General features: G+C 46.5%; 1 protein-coding gene across 5 annotated transcripts in view; it reads right to left on the bottom strand.

The window, feature by feature from the left end:
* The window catches only part of HIPK2 (homeodomain interacting protein kinase 2), a 143557-nt gene continuing 126325 nt past the window's right edge, over positions 1 to 17232 (bottom strand). For all 5 annotated transcript variants that reach the window (XM_030040124.2, XM_030040119.2, XM_030040120.2 and 2 more), the window contains exons 13-15: positions 14199 to 14446; positions 13027 to 13187; positions 1 to 11249 (exon numbers count right to left, since the gene is read on the bottom strand). In XM_030040124.2, coding sequence (XP_029895984.1) covers positions 10782 to 11249; positions 13027 to 13187; positions 14199 to 14446 — 877 coding nt within the window. In that variant the 3' untranslated portion in view covers positions 1 to 10781. The remainder of the gene's footprint in view (positions 11250 to 13026; positions 13188 to 14198; positions 14447 to 17232) is intronic.

The following is a 17232-nucleotide window of genomic DNA, read 5'->3' as shown; positions in this document are numbered from 1 at the left end:
TTTGCAGTGACTTAAAACAGTTTAATGTAATTCCAAGACAAAGTGTGATTACATTTCTACACATATACAATATGCATATGTGAGTTTACAAATTCTGATTAATAACTCGTTTCACCTCAGAGACCGAAAAAATGATCAAAAAGAAACCGTGAATAACAAGCTATAACATAGTTCACCACAACGGGACCTCCTTTCTCACCCTACAGTTAGTAATATTACAATTAAAATAACTATATTCTTCTATAATGTATTTTCTGTTAAAATCATCTCATAAATTTACAATGCTATTATTAGTTTCCAAGACTAATATAAATTCACTCCATTTTTCTACAACGAAAATGATTATTAATTAGAAGCACACAACGTCATGATGAAAAACACAAGCATTTTTTTTTAGTAGCAAGAACTTGATTGGTTAAGAATTAGTTTTCTTGTAAAACATTCTAAAGCCAAGTAAAATATCCATTCTTATAACATACCTATAATATGAGACTAAGGAATAGGTTACATATAGGTCTACAACACATCAGTTTGTTTTTGTTTTTTCTTTTTAAAGAAGAAAGACATATTACCAAAAGAAAAAAAAAAAAGAAGAAAAAAAGGAAGGGAAAAAAAACAAAAAAGAAAACAGAAGGGACAATTCACATAGGAAAAAAGCAGTACACAAGAAAATACTGTTGCACACAATAATTTTCACAAAGATTAACATGGATTAACACTCTTATTACAGAAACCGTACAGTGAAGGAACACAACGGCTCAGGGCTTTCGTGGGGTTACTGGGCTGAGATGATACTGTAGAGAAAGAACCACTCGAGATCCAGAGCTGGGGCAGGAGCATCTTTTCCCTTGCGATTGTGATAGCGTTTCACAGCTTTTTTCCCCCCCTCTCTTCCCCTTAACAATTTTGGTGCAGTGTATATTAACTTCCACTTTCCATCCAGAGTACGCTGGGCTTGTGGGCAGTTGAAAGGCATAAAACATTCCCTCCATTTCCCCCCTCCTGTTTTTAAAAGGATTTTACGGCTCATAAAAAAAATGTTTCACCCATTGGTTCATTTTTAACTACCCGAAGTCTAGACTCTTCACCTTCCGAGATGCCCCTCTTTCTTCTCTCTTTTTCGCTCCCTCTCTTTCTCTCTCTCTCTCTCTCTCACACACACTCCTTTAATAAAGCTATTAATGACACTTCCTCTCCTTTCAGAAATTTGATTTGGTATGAAAGATACAGGCTACATTCTGGTTCTGCCCAAGTAGAATCTGGTACCCAAAACGCCTCGATTGCTCTGTTGGTGAAACATGGGATGAGGAGATCCTTTTTTACACCTGAAATGGTTGTGCCCTGGAATATCCGTGGAAGTTTCATTTCAAGAAGAATACAGAGCAAAAAAATATTAAAAAAAAAATAAAAAAAATCAAACACATACGGGATAAAGGGGGGGGGGGGGGGAAGAAAAGCCAGAAGTGTTGTATGTAACCACGTGAGGCGGAAGCATTGCAGAAGCGTTTTATTTCCTTGCTGAGGGCAGAGGTGCTATACGTAACCATCCAGATCCTACGGGATGTGCGTTGCCAGTGTCGGAAACCCCTTCTTGCCTAACAAGCTGCAAGCCAAAGTACTGAACGAGACTCTGCGGCTCCTTCATTTGAGCGCGCTGGTATTTGCGGGTCTGACTCCCCCCACAAGAACAGCAGACCAGGCAGGTGCCGAGGGCAGCAGAGCACGTCGGTTGGGTGGCGGTGCGCGGCGAGAAAGGGTGGACGTTTTCCAGTTGGCCCGAGTGCTGCTGACAGTCCTGGCTTTGCCGTACGATACGTTATCGCTTTGGTAACGTGGATGGCGAGGCGGGCACGGCAGCCCCGGCACGGTGCTGAGGGAGGAGGAGGAGGAGGCGGCGGGTCGCGCTCCCCCAGCCCCACCGCTGCTGATTGTACTGGGAGCAGCACGGGCGCCCAACTGCAAAGCACTGCCGATCGCTCCTTATCGCTACCTCTGCTCTAAGCTGACGGATACGGCCCCATCAGGCGTGATGGAAACACGCAGGGAGCCCTTCCGAGAGTGCCCGAGCTCCACGACCGAAGCTCGCTCTTCAGATGTACACAGACGTATTTTTAAATGCTAATTCCTGTACTTTCATGACCTCGAAGTACCATTTTGCCCAGCAGACATTTATACCGTGTTCATTGGTTACCCAAGTGAAAGAACACAACGGACAAAACTAGACAGCTAAGCGAGACCGGGGAGGGGGGAATGTGATATATCAAAATGCAAAGTACAGGGTAAGAGCAGCGGGGAAACAGCATTGACGGGAACCGGCATGGGCTGAGAAAACAGAGCTGACAAGGAGATGGTCAGTGAACTTTGTATTTCGTTTACTGGTTCAAAACATTTCTGTGGTGGTAAGCATCGTTTGTAAGAAAGGGGTGAACAGATGGAAGCCAAATTACAGCATTGCCTCTGAGTGGCTGTCACACACACACGCACGCATGCACGCACAACCCCCCCCCCCCAAAATAAAACAAGCATTCACTAACTCAGGAATTAATCATTTGGCTAATGATTTATCAACAGTACAATACAATCCTTCCTTTGAATATCCTTCATTCTCCTGACGCGGGTATCTTCATCCAGATGAGGATCCTACATAGAACAGTGAATTTAGTATCGTACTCCCTGCTTCAACCCAAGGAGCCTGATAAAGTACGTTATTAACACAAGCGAACAAACAAATAGCTTATCTGTTGGACTAAATCTTCGAAGTGTGTGGAGTGTTTTTTCAACCAGACTTTGGAATACAGTGGATTACTTGATCTCTGGACTGACTTTCCAACACTATGTTATATCTCAAAACAGAATATACATATTAAAGACACGCTTGTACTTTTCCATTTTTAACGGGCGAAATTAAAAAGAGGCAGCTGTATTGAGTTTTTGAAGGTGTCACTTACAAACACAAGATTTCCCTTAAAAAGTACCAGTTTAAATGTAAACTATAAAACACTGTAATAACTATAAAATGTAGCCAGAAAACTGTTTAAGTAGCCACAGTCTATTATTCAGTTCATATTGGTTTAAAATGTGACTCATTAAATATCTTCTAGAAGGCCAAAGCATTTTACAGTAGCTATAAACATATATTACTTACATGTGCATTTTAACATCACAATTGATTAAAATACATAAAAGAGTAATCTATTCCTTGGTTTAATTTTTTTTTTTTCTTTTTAAAGATTCACTGTCTTCAGAATTCACTCAAGCAACAATGACCAGGGTGGGCATTTATCGCTATTCCGCCCCTACGGAGTTCAGAGTCTTTGAATCAAAGTTCAAGCTGGCTACATGTTTTCAAAAAGGCTAAAACCAGGATGAATGCCCACATTTGAGGTAATTATTGCCATTAGGTCACAGTTTGCGTAATATAAGTGTATCTAAATCCTTCTTTAAAAAAACCAAAGGTATCCCGCGGTACTGGGGGATACACTTTGAAGCAATCAGAATCCAGAATCCTGATCAGTGGGTTTGCTTCCAAAGGAGCCAGCGGTCCCAGAGCACCAGGTGCCCCCGGGACAGCTGCTGGCCAGCCTAGAGCTCAGGCGAGCAAGCCTGCAACAAGCCTTTTTTTTTTTTTTTTTTTTTAAATTAAAGGAAAACAAAAAAAAGCTTGGAGATGCTATAAAATAGATGGGTAACATTTCTGATCAGAATTTCAGACTGAACCTTTTCTACCTGTCTTATTCCTTTCCAAACAGTTTGCTGAAAAAAAAAAAAAAAAAAAATCAAAACACATCGGCATTAAATATTAACTCTATGCCAGCACTGCAAAAACTCCTTGGCTATGTTCTGAAAGTGGGATAAGCTTTGCTTTTGCTCTGAGCATTGTTGCCCCATTGCTTTCTGTTTCAAAGAGGAAACCTTGTTTGAAAGAGAGAAAAAAAGAGAGAAAGAGAGAAAGCGAGAAAGAAAGAAAGCGAGAAAGAAAGAAAGAAGGAAAGAAAGAAAGAAAAGAAAAAAAATCCCTGGCTGTCAGAAGTACACGCAAGTATTTACAAGGTTTGTGTGAATCTGCACACAGTTCCTCTCACAGCGAAAGAGTTAAGAACAGAGATGTCACAATATTTATCAGTGCAGTAAAAAATATCATTTTTGGAAAAAAATATACCTTTAGTATTGCCTTTCTTAGATTAACTATGATAAGCAAAAGATTAAAAACAAAACCTTTATCTTCAAACACACATGAATAGTCTGTTATAGCAGCACTGCTAAAACTGGAAGGACAAAGCTAACCCGTAAATGAGAAACAGGAGTTTCAAACCATAAATGCCGAACACAAAGCCTCCTAGTATGCTTTCTAAGACTTCTGAAGAACCAAGCCAATCTACCGTTCAAATTTCACTCTTGACACACGCAAATGCTCTAAACCGTGTCTTTCCACTGAAAGCGTCTGATGAGCGCAGAAGCTCAGCCCGGCTTACCTCCGGTCCGGTTCTCGCACCTCCACCTCCATCCGCAGCTCCTCACAGGTAACTACCGCCTCTGGGGTCACTCCCAGCAATTTCGGTCCTCACGGGGGAAAAAGACACCTTCGGCGTGGAGCCCTCGGGTCGCGGCGCTCCTCCGCGCGCTGCCCGGGCTTACTTCAAGGGTCTCGCTGCGCGCCTGGGGCGGGTGCTGAGCGCGGCGGCGGCACGGCATCGCTCGCAGGTCCTGGCGTTCCCGGCTGGCGGGAAGGACGGACCACGGGGACGCGGACCAGCCCGGAGAGCCCAGCACCTCCCGTCCGACACAGTACTCCAGCAAGGAGCCGCCTACGGCAGGACCGCCACCGCGGCTTCAAGCACCACCGTAAGATGGTGTACCTCGCTCAACATCCGCAGCCCGGGGCGAAGACTCGCACCGTCGTCAGAGGCAGCTTTTTGTTGGAGTACGGCAGTGGGGGAACCCCCGCAGCGCAGACCCTTCTTCTCCTCCCCGAGTATGGAGGGAGCAAAACGATTCGCAGGCACAGAAGCGGGCCACAAGAAGTAAGCCGGGGACTCCACGTACTTTGGACACAGGCCCTCCTCACCGGAGCACCGGCAAGACTCGGGGACGGGGGAGTGACGTGGATGAGTGCCCAGGACCGCGGATCAACTGCTCTGAAGCTCCCACGGCACATGGGACCACAGCAGGGACAGCACTGTCAGCAGGAAGGGGGAAATCGTTCCCTTCCCACATTTTTTCCCTTCTGCGTTGCCTACCCTCAACAAAGATTATTTCTGCAGACCTTGCGTAGAGGTATCCAGCATTTGGCCCACAAGCAGCACTGCAGATCTCTGATGGGCTGATTGCCAAGCCGTGGAAGACCACACGCGTAAGTCCAACACCCTTGCCCAGCTGTGCCTGGCCCGACCACAGCAGCACTGTTCGGGGTCCAACCCACGGAACAAAACCAGCATCCTAAATCCAGGGAGGGAGAGACACTACAGAAGCATGCAGAGCATCCAGAAGCTTACCCCCACTACGCAGCTCACCATTTCCACACTGCATTGTCACCACCGAAACACTTTAATCAATGTGAACAATAATGAGAGAAGAATAAAGTTTTCGACATCCCCTACAGTTTAGGATAGCAGCAATATTTAGTGTGAATTTCTCTGCTCATCAAGCTAGCTACTCGAAACGATGACAGAAACTTGAGAGAGAAAAAGAAAAAGAAGAGAAAGGAAAGATGGAGTTCTATAGCGTATCCCCATTGCCTGGTGGTCATGACACGTGGCTTCATTTAATTTCTGGAGTGGGTGAGGGTCTCTTTCTCTCTCTCTATCTCTCTTAAAAAAATAAAAAGTATCTTTGGTTAAAGAAAAAAATCAGGTTTATCGCACTTCAAGTTTGCTAATGGAATTGCTTTCGAACCAAATTACGAGATATAATCCCTTGAAACTATAAAAAAGGAAAAATGTTACAGACAGAAGTGTCCCTTTCTTGGAATGTTTTATGTATTGTGACAAAAGTACTAGAGAGAAAGAGAGAGAGACAGACACACACACACACCTGCCAAGGCCCAATTTGTTGGGTGCAGGCAGGTACAACTCTGCCGAGGAAGATGCAATTGCATTTGCTCTCTCAAACGACTGGATTTGGCCCAGTCTGCAGTGAGAAGTGCTTCCATTCAGTTTTCCATTCTGCTCACGTTAGCGGTTCTCTCCCCTCCCTCCTGCACTCTGGTTTCACAGCAGGAATTTGAACATCCACCTCTGAGGAGAGGCAACGTCCGCGCTTCCTTCTGCTTCCCGCACGAGAAGAATGCAAGACGAGATGACGTGGAAAGGGACCGCTTTTTCACTGTGCCAGCCATAAGCCACTCATAAAACTTCCAGTATCTAAACATTCGCCTCCCTTCTCAAGTTTCCATGCCGTTTACCCCACGCACACGAAGAACACCAACCCAACCCAACCACGCCAATCCCATTTCCTCTCCAAAGAACTTTGTGAGCAAAACAAGCTGGCGGTTATTATGTATGTGGCCCTGACAGCATGCAAAGTTTTTGCTTCCTCTGCTGAAACGACCGCGTTTCCCCTGTGACTAACTGTGCCGCACCTTTTTCCATACTACGCCTTTACACAGGTGAGGGAGGAGGTGTTGCTCAGCTCCCCCCTACCCACCAGAAAACACAGCTCTCGCGCAGTGTTGCACCATCCAAGCAATTCGACGGCTGTACCGTGCATCTCTTGCAATCACAGCGTCCCATCACCACAATCATCTGACGACCTACAGCTGGCAGATCAGCAGCTCCAGGATGGACAACGTGAAAGGTGGCTCCTCCGACACACGCTGCACCCCTTCTCGCTGCCAGCCCGTGCTGCTGTAACAGTTCTGCTGCCAAACACCCCCCAAAATCAGATTTGAGCCCACGTGGGAGAGCAGGTCAGATGAGCACACAGGGGAAAATACAATTAATACAAGTAAAACATTACTGTGATCGAGATTGCAACCTTCCACGCTTCGCCAGTCCTAGGCCAGAGGAGCGCATAAACAAGTAATTAACTTGAAGGGTTTAAGTCTGTTCTTTAGCAAAGCACTCAAGTGCATGATTAACTTTAAGTCTCTGCTGAAGTCCTATCATTTTTTTATGGAGTTTAAATTCAGTCACTGCTTTCCCCCATTCTAACAGAGCACGCAATGCAAATGAAAACATAAATATCTAAACTCTAGCAACCAGAACAGTTTAATAAAATTCCACAACAAATAATTATAAAAGAAGGGAAAATCTACACCAGGGACAAAAAAAAAAAAAAACGCAAACCAAGCATCCTGGCCCTGAGGACACCCAATTAACCTTCAGTGAGAGTGGAAGAGCAGGCGAGGAACCCTGCCCTGTCTGCGGCCGTGCTTTACCCAGCTAACGCCATCCGTGTACACCAGTGTCCTTTATCCAGTGATGGGACTGAGAACTGCACTCACGCCTCTGCCGCGGCTCCTCCGATAGCCCTGTTTCCACAGAGCCATCTATCTGCGTTCTCCTTTAGGAAAACCAAACCCTTAACATGTAGCGTGGCCTTGGGTTCATCAAAAGGGCCCAATTATCGTGACCTGGAGCACAAGTAGGTCTTGATCTCATATAAATGTGCCATCAAAGCGATGGTGAGCTGGATCCTAGGGCACCAAGGTCCTTACCTGCCTTTGACCCAGCTCTCTGGCAGACCATGACATTAGCTGCTGCTTGGTTTTGGCCTCTGAATGAATGTTTCTGGACTTATTCTGAAATGCAGATGTGACCCAGAGGGTAACTCCTATCCCTCAAGGCTGTAACCGCTCTCACAGAGCAGCCCCGCTCCCCGTAGGTTAGTAGCAGAATTTTCATCCTCGGGAGAATCTCGTTTCCCCTTCCTCCTGCACTTTTCACAAACACAGCAACCCTTCCGATGCCACTGATGAAGAGAAATAAAATTAACAACAATAACAACAATACTAAGAGAAAAAAAAAACCACAAAGATTAAGGAATGCGTGTGCAATTAAAACCCAGAGTAAAATATAATAATAATAAAATAATAATCATAATCATAACAACCATACAATAAAATAACATTATCTTTCCTTTTCATGACACAAGCAGCATGACGCTCTCGCTCCCAAACTGGTGGGAGAGGAGGGGAATGCAACAGAGAGAGCAGGGCTTTATTTTCCTGCCTCAGACGAAAGGGGACGTGTTGTCTTTCCAAAGGAAGGGGGAGGTAAGGTGCATAGGCTGCTGGGAGATCGCATCCTCATCTACAGTATATTGAGCTGGAATGAAGGACAGGCAGAAGAAAACGGTGCAAGGGTTGCCCAGGAACCAGAGCTGACAACCAGAGAGGTTATTTGGTGGTTTGCCAGAAGACAACAGCCTTGTTGAACAGCCTACGCATAGCGGGATCCCTTCTTCTTCCAGGCCAGCCAAGCACTTACCACAAGACAATGTATTTGCGCTTGTCCTCGTCAGCTTTTCCCACCTGAGAGAGCCTCCTTCCTCACTGCCACCCAGGGAACCCATCCCTCGCCACCCTGCCAACGAACCTGCTATTTTCCAGCATCTTGTGAAATACCTGAATACTTCATGCTCAGTTACAGAGAAACGTAGAGTGGAACCGAGCAGCCATGTAGACTTCAGCTTTCATGGAAACGCTCTATCAAGCCCTCTTCTCTCCTTCCTCCCCAGGCCACCCACAGGCATGGGTACTCTAGAGACAATTCCAAATACTGACGCACCAGTGCAACCGCCGTTACCAGCGAAACTCCCCTCTGAACCAAACCCAACTGTAGGAAAGGCTCTCTTTAGAAACCTGTCGGAAAACCAGACGACCGCGTCGTGTTCCTCGGCGTGGAGGACCCACGGGACCACCGTGCTCTCCGGTTCTGGGGTCACTCTGCCGCTGCAGGCAATCTTTCGGGGCGTAGGTGAGAAGGGAGGAGGGGAAGCGCACGCTGTCACAGCTACGTTAGGGTGGGTAAGGCCCGATGTGTTACAATCCTCTTTTCACTTAAGAAACCTGAGTTTGACTCTCTCAACTGGATTTTCTCACGCTTGCTTTGGGACTCCAGCCCTTTCCCGACCCCTTCCCAACGACAGATGTAGTGAGAGGTGTTAGTAACAACGAGTGTTCCCCCCTTTCAGGGGCTAAAGTTTTGTTCCCATTTCAGACACACAACCAGGACAACCTGGCAATGCGGGCGGACGCTATCCTCCCACTCCACCGAGAACGTCGGCAAACAGCAGAATGAGAATTCAGTTTCCAGGGAGGAAACCTGCTATTTCAACAGGATAGAAAGAGACCAGTCCACAAACGAATCCCCAGACCCTCTGGGAGTCACCCTGGGTCTCACAACCGACCCGGTCACTTCCAGCCCATCCAGTGCTTGACAAAACACCCAGCTATATGCACTTCCAACCCCGACGAGCCTCCCCAACACCTCGCCGAGTGAGCTAAGATTGACGACGTGGGGAAAAAAACCCACCACCACCAGCAGAAGAAGAAAATCGGCAATAACAACCCAAAAAAAAAAAAAAAAAAGGAAAAAGAGCTGAGAGTAAATTCCGACTAGCCTCAGTCAGTTTCTAGGAGTACCAGTGGAAGTAAACCCTTAAACCGCGTCTGTAGTTCGGTAAGGCACTACGAGGGAATGATGTAAAACTAAGACTGTGACAGTTGTAATGGCTGTGCCGAGGAACACACCACAGAGAGAAGGCAGCATCTGCACACACACACGCACGCACACGCGCACACACACACACACACACACGTACATACCTGGACAATCACATTTGTTACATGCCTATGTTATATCACTTTTCTTTGTGCAATCACATTGAGGAATAGTCTATTGGTATCGTTGAAGTTCAACAGAAAATAGTAAAAAGGGCATATGACCTGTATAGTGCTACATTCTACCGGGGGCGGGGAGGGGGGGCAGCTAAAATGTCTCCTCCTATACTAAAACGGCTAGGGATTGAAAAGGAAAATTTCCAAATAAAAAAAAATGAAACGCAACTGAAATCCAACATACATTATTAAAGATCTCGTTTAGGAATAGCATTGCTCAGGGATTTATCCAGTGTGTTCAAGGAAAGGGAGAAATATCCCCATTGCTTCTGCTCTCGACCAGTGCTGCGTGGCCTGTTTTGCCCAGGTGTGTTTAAGCGTAGCAGTGCTAGATCCGAATTTAGAGCACTGGGACAACATTTTCTCCTCCTCCCTCAACCTCCCTTACCCACTTTTAATTTCCAGAAAAAAGAACCCCAAAACCTTATGTATGCTTTGGGATACAAAACCCACTGCAAAGACGGGGTATAAATCCTTTGAAATGCTGGATAAATCCCTAATCCATATACCTATTGGATTAAAAACCTAATGGATTTCATTTTAGGTGTTCTGGACAACAAATTTCTAAATGTAGCTCACTATCGGATGAAAATAACCTTTAAAAGTCTGTTGGTGAAGTTCTTCAAAAGACAGGACCCGCTGGAGGGTCCTTCTGCTTCTCTCTCTCTCTCTAGTTTGGTGCAGAATGGTTGTTTTTTTGTGGTTTGTTTTATTTTTTTTTCTGTTCTTTTTTTCCATTTTCTTTTTTTTTTTTTTTTAAATAAAAAGCGTAGAATTGGTTCTCCCCCTTCTTTCCTCTTTTTCGTTTCTTCCTTAAAGTCTCCTTCGTTCAAGTTTCACGCGAGCCTCCCATTGCATTGTTAGTTTGTCACGTTCTTCAGTACAAAAGCGGCCGCCTCGCTCCCCCGGGACGGGTGCGTCTCTCGCTCCTTATTCCAGTGTTTTAGATGTAAGGGTACTGGTTGACCTTGGTGGGGCTCAGTGGGTATCCAGTGTAGACTGTGGAGGCTGGAGAAGCACTGATATAGGTCTGATGGGCAAACTGAGCCTGGTACTGACTCGGGTGGATGGTGGGCGAGGGCAGAACCCGCGGGCCCATGCTGACGGGGACCTGGTGGACGATGCTGGCGGGGTAGGTGGTGTGCTGCACGGCGTGCCGCGCCGACCCTTGGGAGGCCACCAGGTGCGCGACGGTGCCCGTGGAGCCCAGGGCGGCGGGGGCGGTGTATGTGTAGAGGTGGGGTTGGGTGGGCAGGTGAGCAGCGGCAGCCGCAGCCAAGTGAGGATGAACCGTACCGTGGCTGGGACTGTTGTGCGGGAAAGAGTACGGGGCCTGAGCTATCGTTGGAGTGATGTAGGCTTGCTGTCTCCGGTGACTCCCTGTGCGATCGGTCGTGATGTGCTGCTGGGCCTGGATAAAGACAGCAACAGTGATAAGCGGTTACAAGACAAGAGACGGCTCTTTACCTCGTCAGTGGCGCCCGGGAGCCTCCCTGCGACACCGGGACGGCCTCAGGAAGGTCCCTTGTGCTCCTCCTGACACCCTCAGCATCGCCACCGCCTTCCCTTGGAAACGGGTGACGGCGAAGGGTCCCTCCCAAGCCTACGAAGACCCTGTAGCTTCATACGTTCACCCAAATGGCCCCCAAAAGGATAACGGAGTCCCCCAGTTTGAGCCGCGACCTGCTGGCACAGCTACCGTGAAGACCCAGCCTTGGACGCCCGGCTCCTAAGAACATCTTCCGCAAGTCCAGTCGCTCACACAACACACGCCTTTTGTTGGTGAACTCTCTGCCGATGAAATGTGGTGCGCTGACAGCTTAGGGGAGTGAAGTTGCCTAACTACGCCTGGAACAGGCGATTTATTTTTGCTCAGTTTGCGTCTTTGCGGTTATCATTTCCTCGGTTAGTAAAAATAACTACTTTATTTCTTAAAGATAAAACCCTCGGCTCGATCAGATCCTGAAGGTGCCTGGTACCCTCATGTAATTGGCTAGAATTACTTGAGCACAGGCAACTTCTTGCAGCGGGACAGGAGCAATGTACTTTTTCAGGGATTTTCTAAGTTTTTTTTTTTGCACTGCACAATAACATCAAGGAGTTTTCCTGGTCATTTGTAGTCAGAGTATTAAATAACCAATAAAGTAGGAATTAGAAGGCAAGAAGGGCAATGCTCCGCGTTACTTCCTTCTATTCTTCCAAGCCCTCTCATCGTCTTTGTAAGCACTCCCTGCGCTGTCATTGTGGTCTGAAACGTGGCAGCCACACTCCTCCCCCACTCCTGGAAACAGCATCTCGCCCGCTTCCTCCATTTTCACTTACTTTTGTTTCAAGTTTGTTTAAATTTTTAAATTTCAACTACCTTTCGAGGGGGAGGGGACATTCTTCTCCCCCAGATTAATTAAAAAAAAACCCCAAACCCAAACAGTTCTGCTTATATCCAGCTCTGGATGCAAACCAGCACTGTCCTCTGAGCTCTCCAGACTTTCTCTTCTTGAAACGTTGGTAACTGTGCTGTAAATTCCCTACTCTCATTACCTCACCTCAGGGAAGAGAGAGGCCCCAGGTGCAGTACGTGAAAAGGGCATTATTTACTGAAGCTCCTGGGGAGCTCCCTGGGTGTTTTGATCACAGACTATGAAACATCTTGAGAACTGCACCCTGCCAAGTAATGGGATTTGCCCAGATCTCAGCCCAGGTTTCTCACGGGATGGATCAAACTCATTACAAGAGGTCACGCATATGCACAGAGGCTCTGCTTCGCCTCATCACATCTTTCGGGGACTTCTCTCCCAGTCCCGCAGCCGGGCTGATGCACTCCCTTTGCTTGGAAGATACTCTCCCCATGGTTACCTACAGCTAAGGAGAACTCAGTCCTTCCCACGCGGTCCTGCTCCACTCCTTTGTGTCTGAGCCACTGCACCTTCTCTCTCACATTATTCGCACTGAAAATGTTAGATCATCTGACTTCAAAACACACGGTAAGAGTACCACCAGCCCACTCAGGAGTGGGATCTCCACTACCTCTGCTGCCTGAGCTGGAAGATCAAGGTCTGCAGCGAAGTTGAAACAAGTCGAGCAAACTCGACACGGGGCCCAACTATCATTAGACTGGGACAGCCCACGCTGGAGGAGCAGTAGGCAACAGCTGGATGACGCACCACCAAAATCTGTCTCGGTTGACTTACCTGACTTAGATTAAGAGGCTGCTGCTGCTGGAAATGTGCTCCTGGTCGCTGCTGCCTATAGGCAACGGCTCCAGACGAGCTCCCTGAAGAGTGACCGCTGGTGGAGGTCACGGTGCTGGAGGACTTGGACTTGTAGGAGGATGAGTGGTGACTGGTGGTGACTGTGCCAGGAAAGGAAACACATTTGTAGCTTACATCACATTCTTTAATTGCTCACCCTACCTTTTCCTCACTGAATCTCCTCCAGAGTGCCTTTTGGGAGGAGACTTACAACAGAAGCAGGGTAAGAAAACGGTTTCTCTTAATTAACAGAATACCTCAGCAGTGCTTCATATACATGGCCAGCCTGTTATCCTAGAGGCAGACAAGCAGACCCGATATCCGGACCGAAACCGGGCCCAGAGAAGGCTTTATAGATCCTTCAGAAGTGCGAGAAACTGTTCTGCCAGCAGAACTGTACGATGCAGGTACAAATCCCAAGGAGAGGAAGGAAAGTATAGTGTGCACAGCACAAAAAAGCCCTGGCTTGGCTGACCTCCCGGTGAGTAGGAAGGGAGGGAGAAGGAGCTAGTGGGGAGCTCACCCTCTGAGCCTTTGTGTTCACCAGCAGTGCGTCAAAAGAAAGGACTGCCAAGTAGCTCAAAGCCAATTGCTTCGGGCCAGACTTCCACCATAAGCCCCTTTTCAACACATGGTACTATCTAGCATTGCGGAGGCTCTGGATGAGCAAACCTCATCAGTCCATAATGAAGATCCTGGGGAAAATGTTCTTCCCAGAAACGTCAACAAGTTTGGATGAAAATGCACATGTGTTTTCAATCTCTTACCCGTTTTAAAGTAAACCTACAGAAAGGCAAGGCAGCAAAGGTTCACACTTGCATTTGGGAGCCTTTCATGTCAAATGTTGAACTAAAGGCTGCATTCTGCTCTTGGGTTTGTACAGAAGTAACTGGGACCGACACTTGCCCCCGTGACTCCTGAGCGTACCAGGGCACATAAATAATGCAATACGGCACCCAAGAACAGATGTGTCACTCGAGAGAAGGGTAGGAGCATGGTTTCTTTGGAAAACAAAACAAACAAACAAACAAAATGAAACCGAACAATGAGATTCTTCCAAGATAAATCATTTATTTCTTACTAATTTTCTTGACGGAAGAGGTGCAATTTACCTGGTGCCAGGCTATCGCACTCTACCAACACCTCACTGGCCTGGGTTTTCAGTGGTGGCACGATGATCGTTCGGGGGTTCCCACTGCAGTGAGTCTCTGGAACCCCTTTGGTGTCGTAGGTGTTCCCATTATTCTGCCCTGCCCGATGCTGCACGGCGTAAGGGCTGTTGTTGCTGGAGGAATCGGAGTAGGGGGAGTCATGCACAGTGACACAGCTGATGACGTTCTTCCTTTGCTTGGACAAGGTGCTGAAACACAAGCACACAAGTGGAAAGAGTGAATGGGTGACGATCGACTTGGAAGCCACCAGAAGACTCTGCCCGCGGCAGACTAGCTCCGTAAAGGCAAAGCACACCCTTCAGTCCTCCGCCAGATAGAGGCTGCTTAAGCCAAATCCCAGGCTTCAAAACTCACTCGTTGCTATTCCAGGAAAGCCTTCACGGAGGTCAAGGAGTGAGTAAGACATTGTGGATAGATCTTACATTCACACTGCTTAGAATAGTGCTGAACCAGACTGCCAGATTTATTTTCAGACTGCTTTTTATATATGTGTGCAGTAGAAGCCCAGCAGTTATACTATGCTTTGTTGCAAGTCTCACCACCCCCACAAAAACGTGGCGGTTTCTCCCAGCCTTCCAGCAATGATTTAATAATAGATGCTACGACTTTTCACGCTTAAATCCCATGAATCTACAAAATACACTCCATTCTATTTACTAATATGGTACAATGGGCATATATTCTCAATAAGCATTTGAAACTGAGGAACAAATGACGAAAAAATGAGCAAAGTATGTAATACTTTGGGTTTTCTTTTCTTTCTCTGAATAGGCACTGGGTCTCCTCACTATAGCGTGGATTATCAAGGTCCTGCTGCAGCTAATCTATCTATGACATCAAAAAAGTGATTAAAAAGGAACATCAACACTTCCAAGATTAGTGCGAGAAGTTCATTAGACTAGAGTGCATGAGTACGATTGGGATTTGCTCTTCTATTGTGTCTAATTATTCCTGATGGTTTCTCCTTCCTGTTATGAGCTTTTTTAGGTAGAAAAAAGAGAGAGCAAGAAAGAGGAGGGAGGAAGGGGGATGGTGAAGATTTGCTTAAATGGCTCACATCTTTGACAGTGCACAGACCTTGACTACAGAAAATAGCTGCTATGTTTCACTGATTGCATTATGTTGTTATGGCAACAGAAGTTTTTAAAATGATGAAAAGAAACGGTTAGCACATAAAATGCTAAGTAATTAGGCTTAATAGTGGAAACAGCCCCAACAGGAACAGAAATTCCACAGGGAAAAAGGAATCTATCTCTTAACTACTTGAGTGTGCACTTTAAAAAGAGAGAGATCCCTTTCCCATGAAGTCTCCTCTCAGTTTTCTCACTCTGGCCGGTCCAGTCCAGGGAACAGCTGATTAATCTGGTCTTAGTCTGTGATGGAGCCATTTGTTTCCTAGTCTCAGCATCGCTGTCTACCTAGGGAAAGGTGGAGCAGATACTGAGAACAGTTTCCTTCCAAGGACATTGTTTGTCTTATTTATTTTTCACAGTGCTAAAGGAGGACTGGTGGGTTCCCTTCAACTTGTCTGTCCCAAAGCCTCTCCGTCAGCATTCACAAACTGCACCTCACCACCTTACTCCCAAGACTTCTAACTGAAAAGCTATCATTTTCTCCATTAAAGAACGCCTTGGGGTGCTGCATTCACAAACAAGTTACCATCACGGAGGCTTTCCCTGGGCTATCATCACAGGATCCTGGTGTGCCCCAAAGAGCACACAAGACCACGTTGTTCTATGCACAGTGAAAAATACATGTTGAGAGGCCGCTGCTGTCCTAAAAGCATTAACACTCGAAACAGGGCAGATGACAGAGAAGGAGGGGAAGGTATTGCACAGCAATCTGGAAGCTGAAACCAATCCTTGCAGGGGCAGGGATCTTTTCGACGGGGAAGGCGTACGACAGTGAACCCTGGTATTCTGGCTTTCCACAAGGAGCTGGAGAGCACTGGATTAGAAATGGAAAGAGCAACAGCATATCTTAGATGGACAACTACTGTATCTGAAGAAAGACGCAGCAGTTTGGATATGGTGCTATGGAAGAAGAATATTAAGCCAATAAAAATGACGAACATTGCATCAATATTCCTCTCCCCTTCAGTAGAAATGCCTGTAATCACACATTTATGAGTATCCACACCGCTTGCCCTTTGCAGCTACCCTTGGCTGCCAGTTAGGAAGAGATATATATTCTCTACCTCTGACAGTTATTACATTTTATAAAGAAAAATCAAGTCACTAAAGAGTTTTCTGACAACTGATAAGGTCTAGCTATTCTTTTACAGTCCCTTCCTTACATAAGCGGCTGAGCTGCTGAACTGGAAATACGTGCTCTTGGCTGACACTTGACATGGGAAGGCTGAGCTGTAGAACTGTAAGGGTATTTTTCTGCGTAATCTGTGCTATTCGTTGTTTTAGAATGGGCATATTTTTCACCAATTTGATTGAGGGCTTGTCAAAGCAGGGACCATGATGAGCCTTCTCCTTCAAAGTGTTATAAGCTCCTTGATTACAGTAAGAAAATCAAGTAGATCTGTTTGGTTAAACAAATAAGTGACCCCAATCCCAAACCTTTCCAGAGAAAGGGACCATAGCAGGTTACTAAACTCATTTCATGGATGGGAAACTGAGAAGGACCAGAGCTATGGTCCTGCCAGGCCTTACGCAAGTGCTCAGCACTACTAATATGCGTCATCCACCAAAGTCAGCTGGACTATTCCAGTAACAGAGCTAAAGCACATGGGTAAATACTTTCAGGATTAGGGCCCAAGTGATTAGCCTCTCGATTCGGCAGGCTGCATCATTTCAAGCGCATGAGGAGTCCCATCGAAAGCAACTGGATTTTTGTATTTAGGAAAGGTAACGACTGCAGTTAATGTTAGAGCAGGCAGAGAAGTCAGTTGGGACTATTCACACATGCCCAGAGCTCAGCCATAGCCTGCCCCAGAGATAAAGGGTGGGAATTTCAAAAGCAT

Source organism: Aquila chrysaetos, chromosome 17 (genome assembly GCF_900496995.4).
Source record: "Aquila chrysaetos chrysaetos chromosome 17, bAquChr1.4, whole genome shotgun sequence".
Lineage (NCBI taxonomy): Eukaryota > Metazoa > Chordata > Aves > Accipitriformes > Accipitridae > Aquila > Aquila chrysaetos.
The sequence above is the reverse complement of the archived record's forward strand: the minus strand, read 5'-3'. Positions and strand labels throughout refer to the sequence as shown.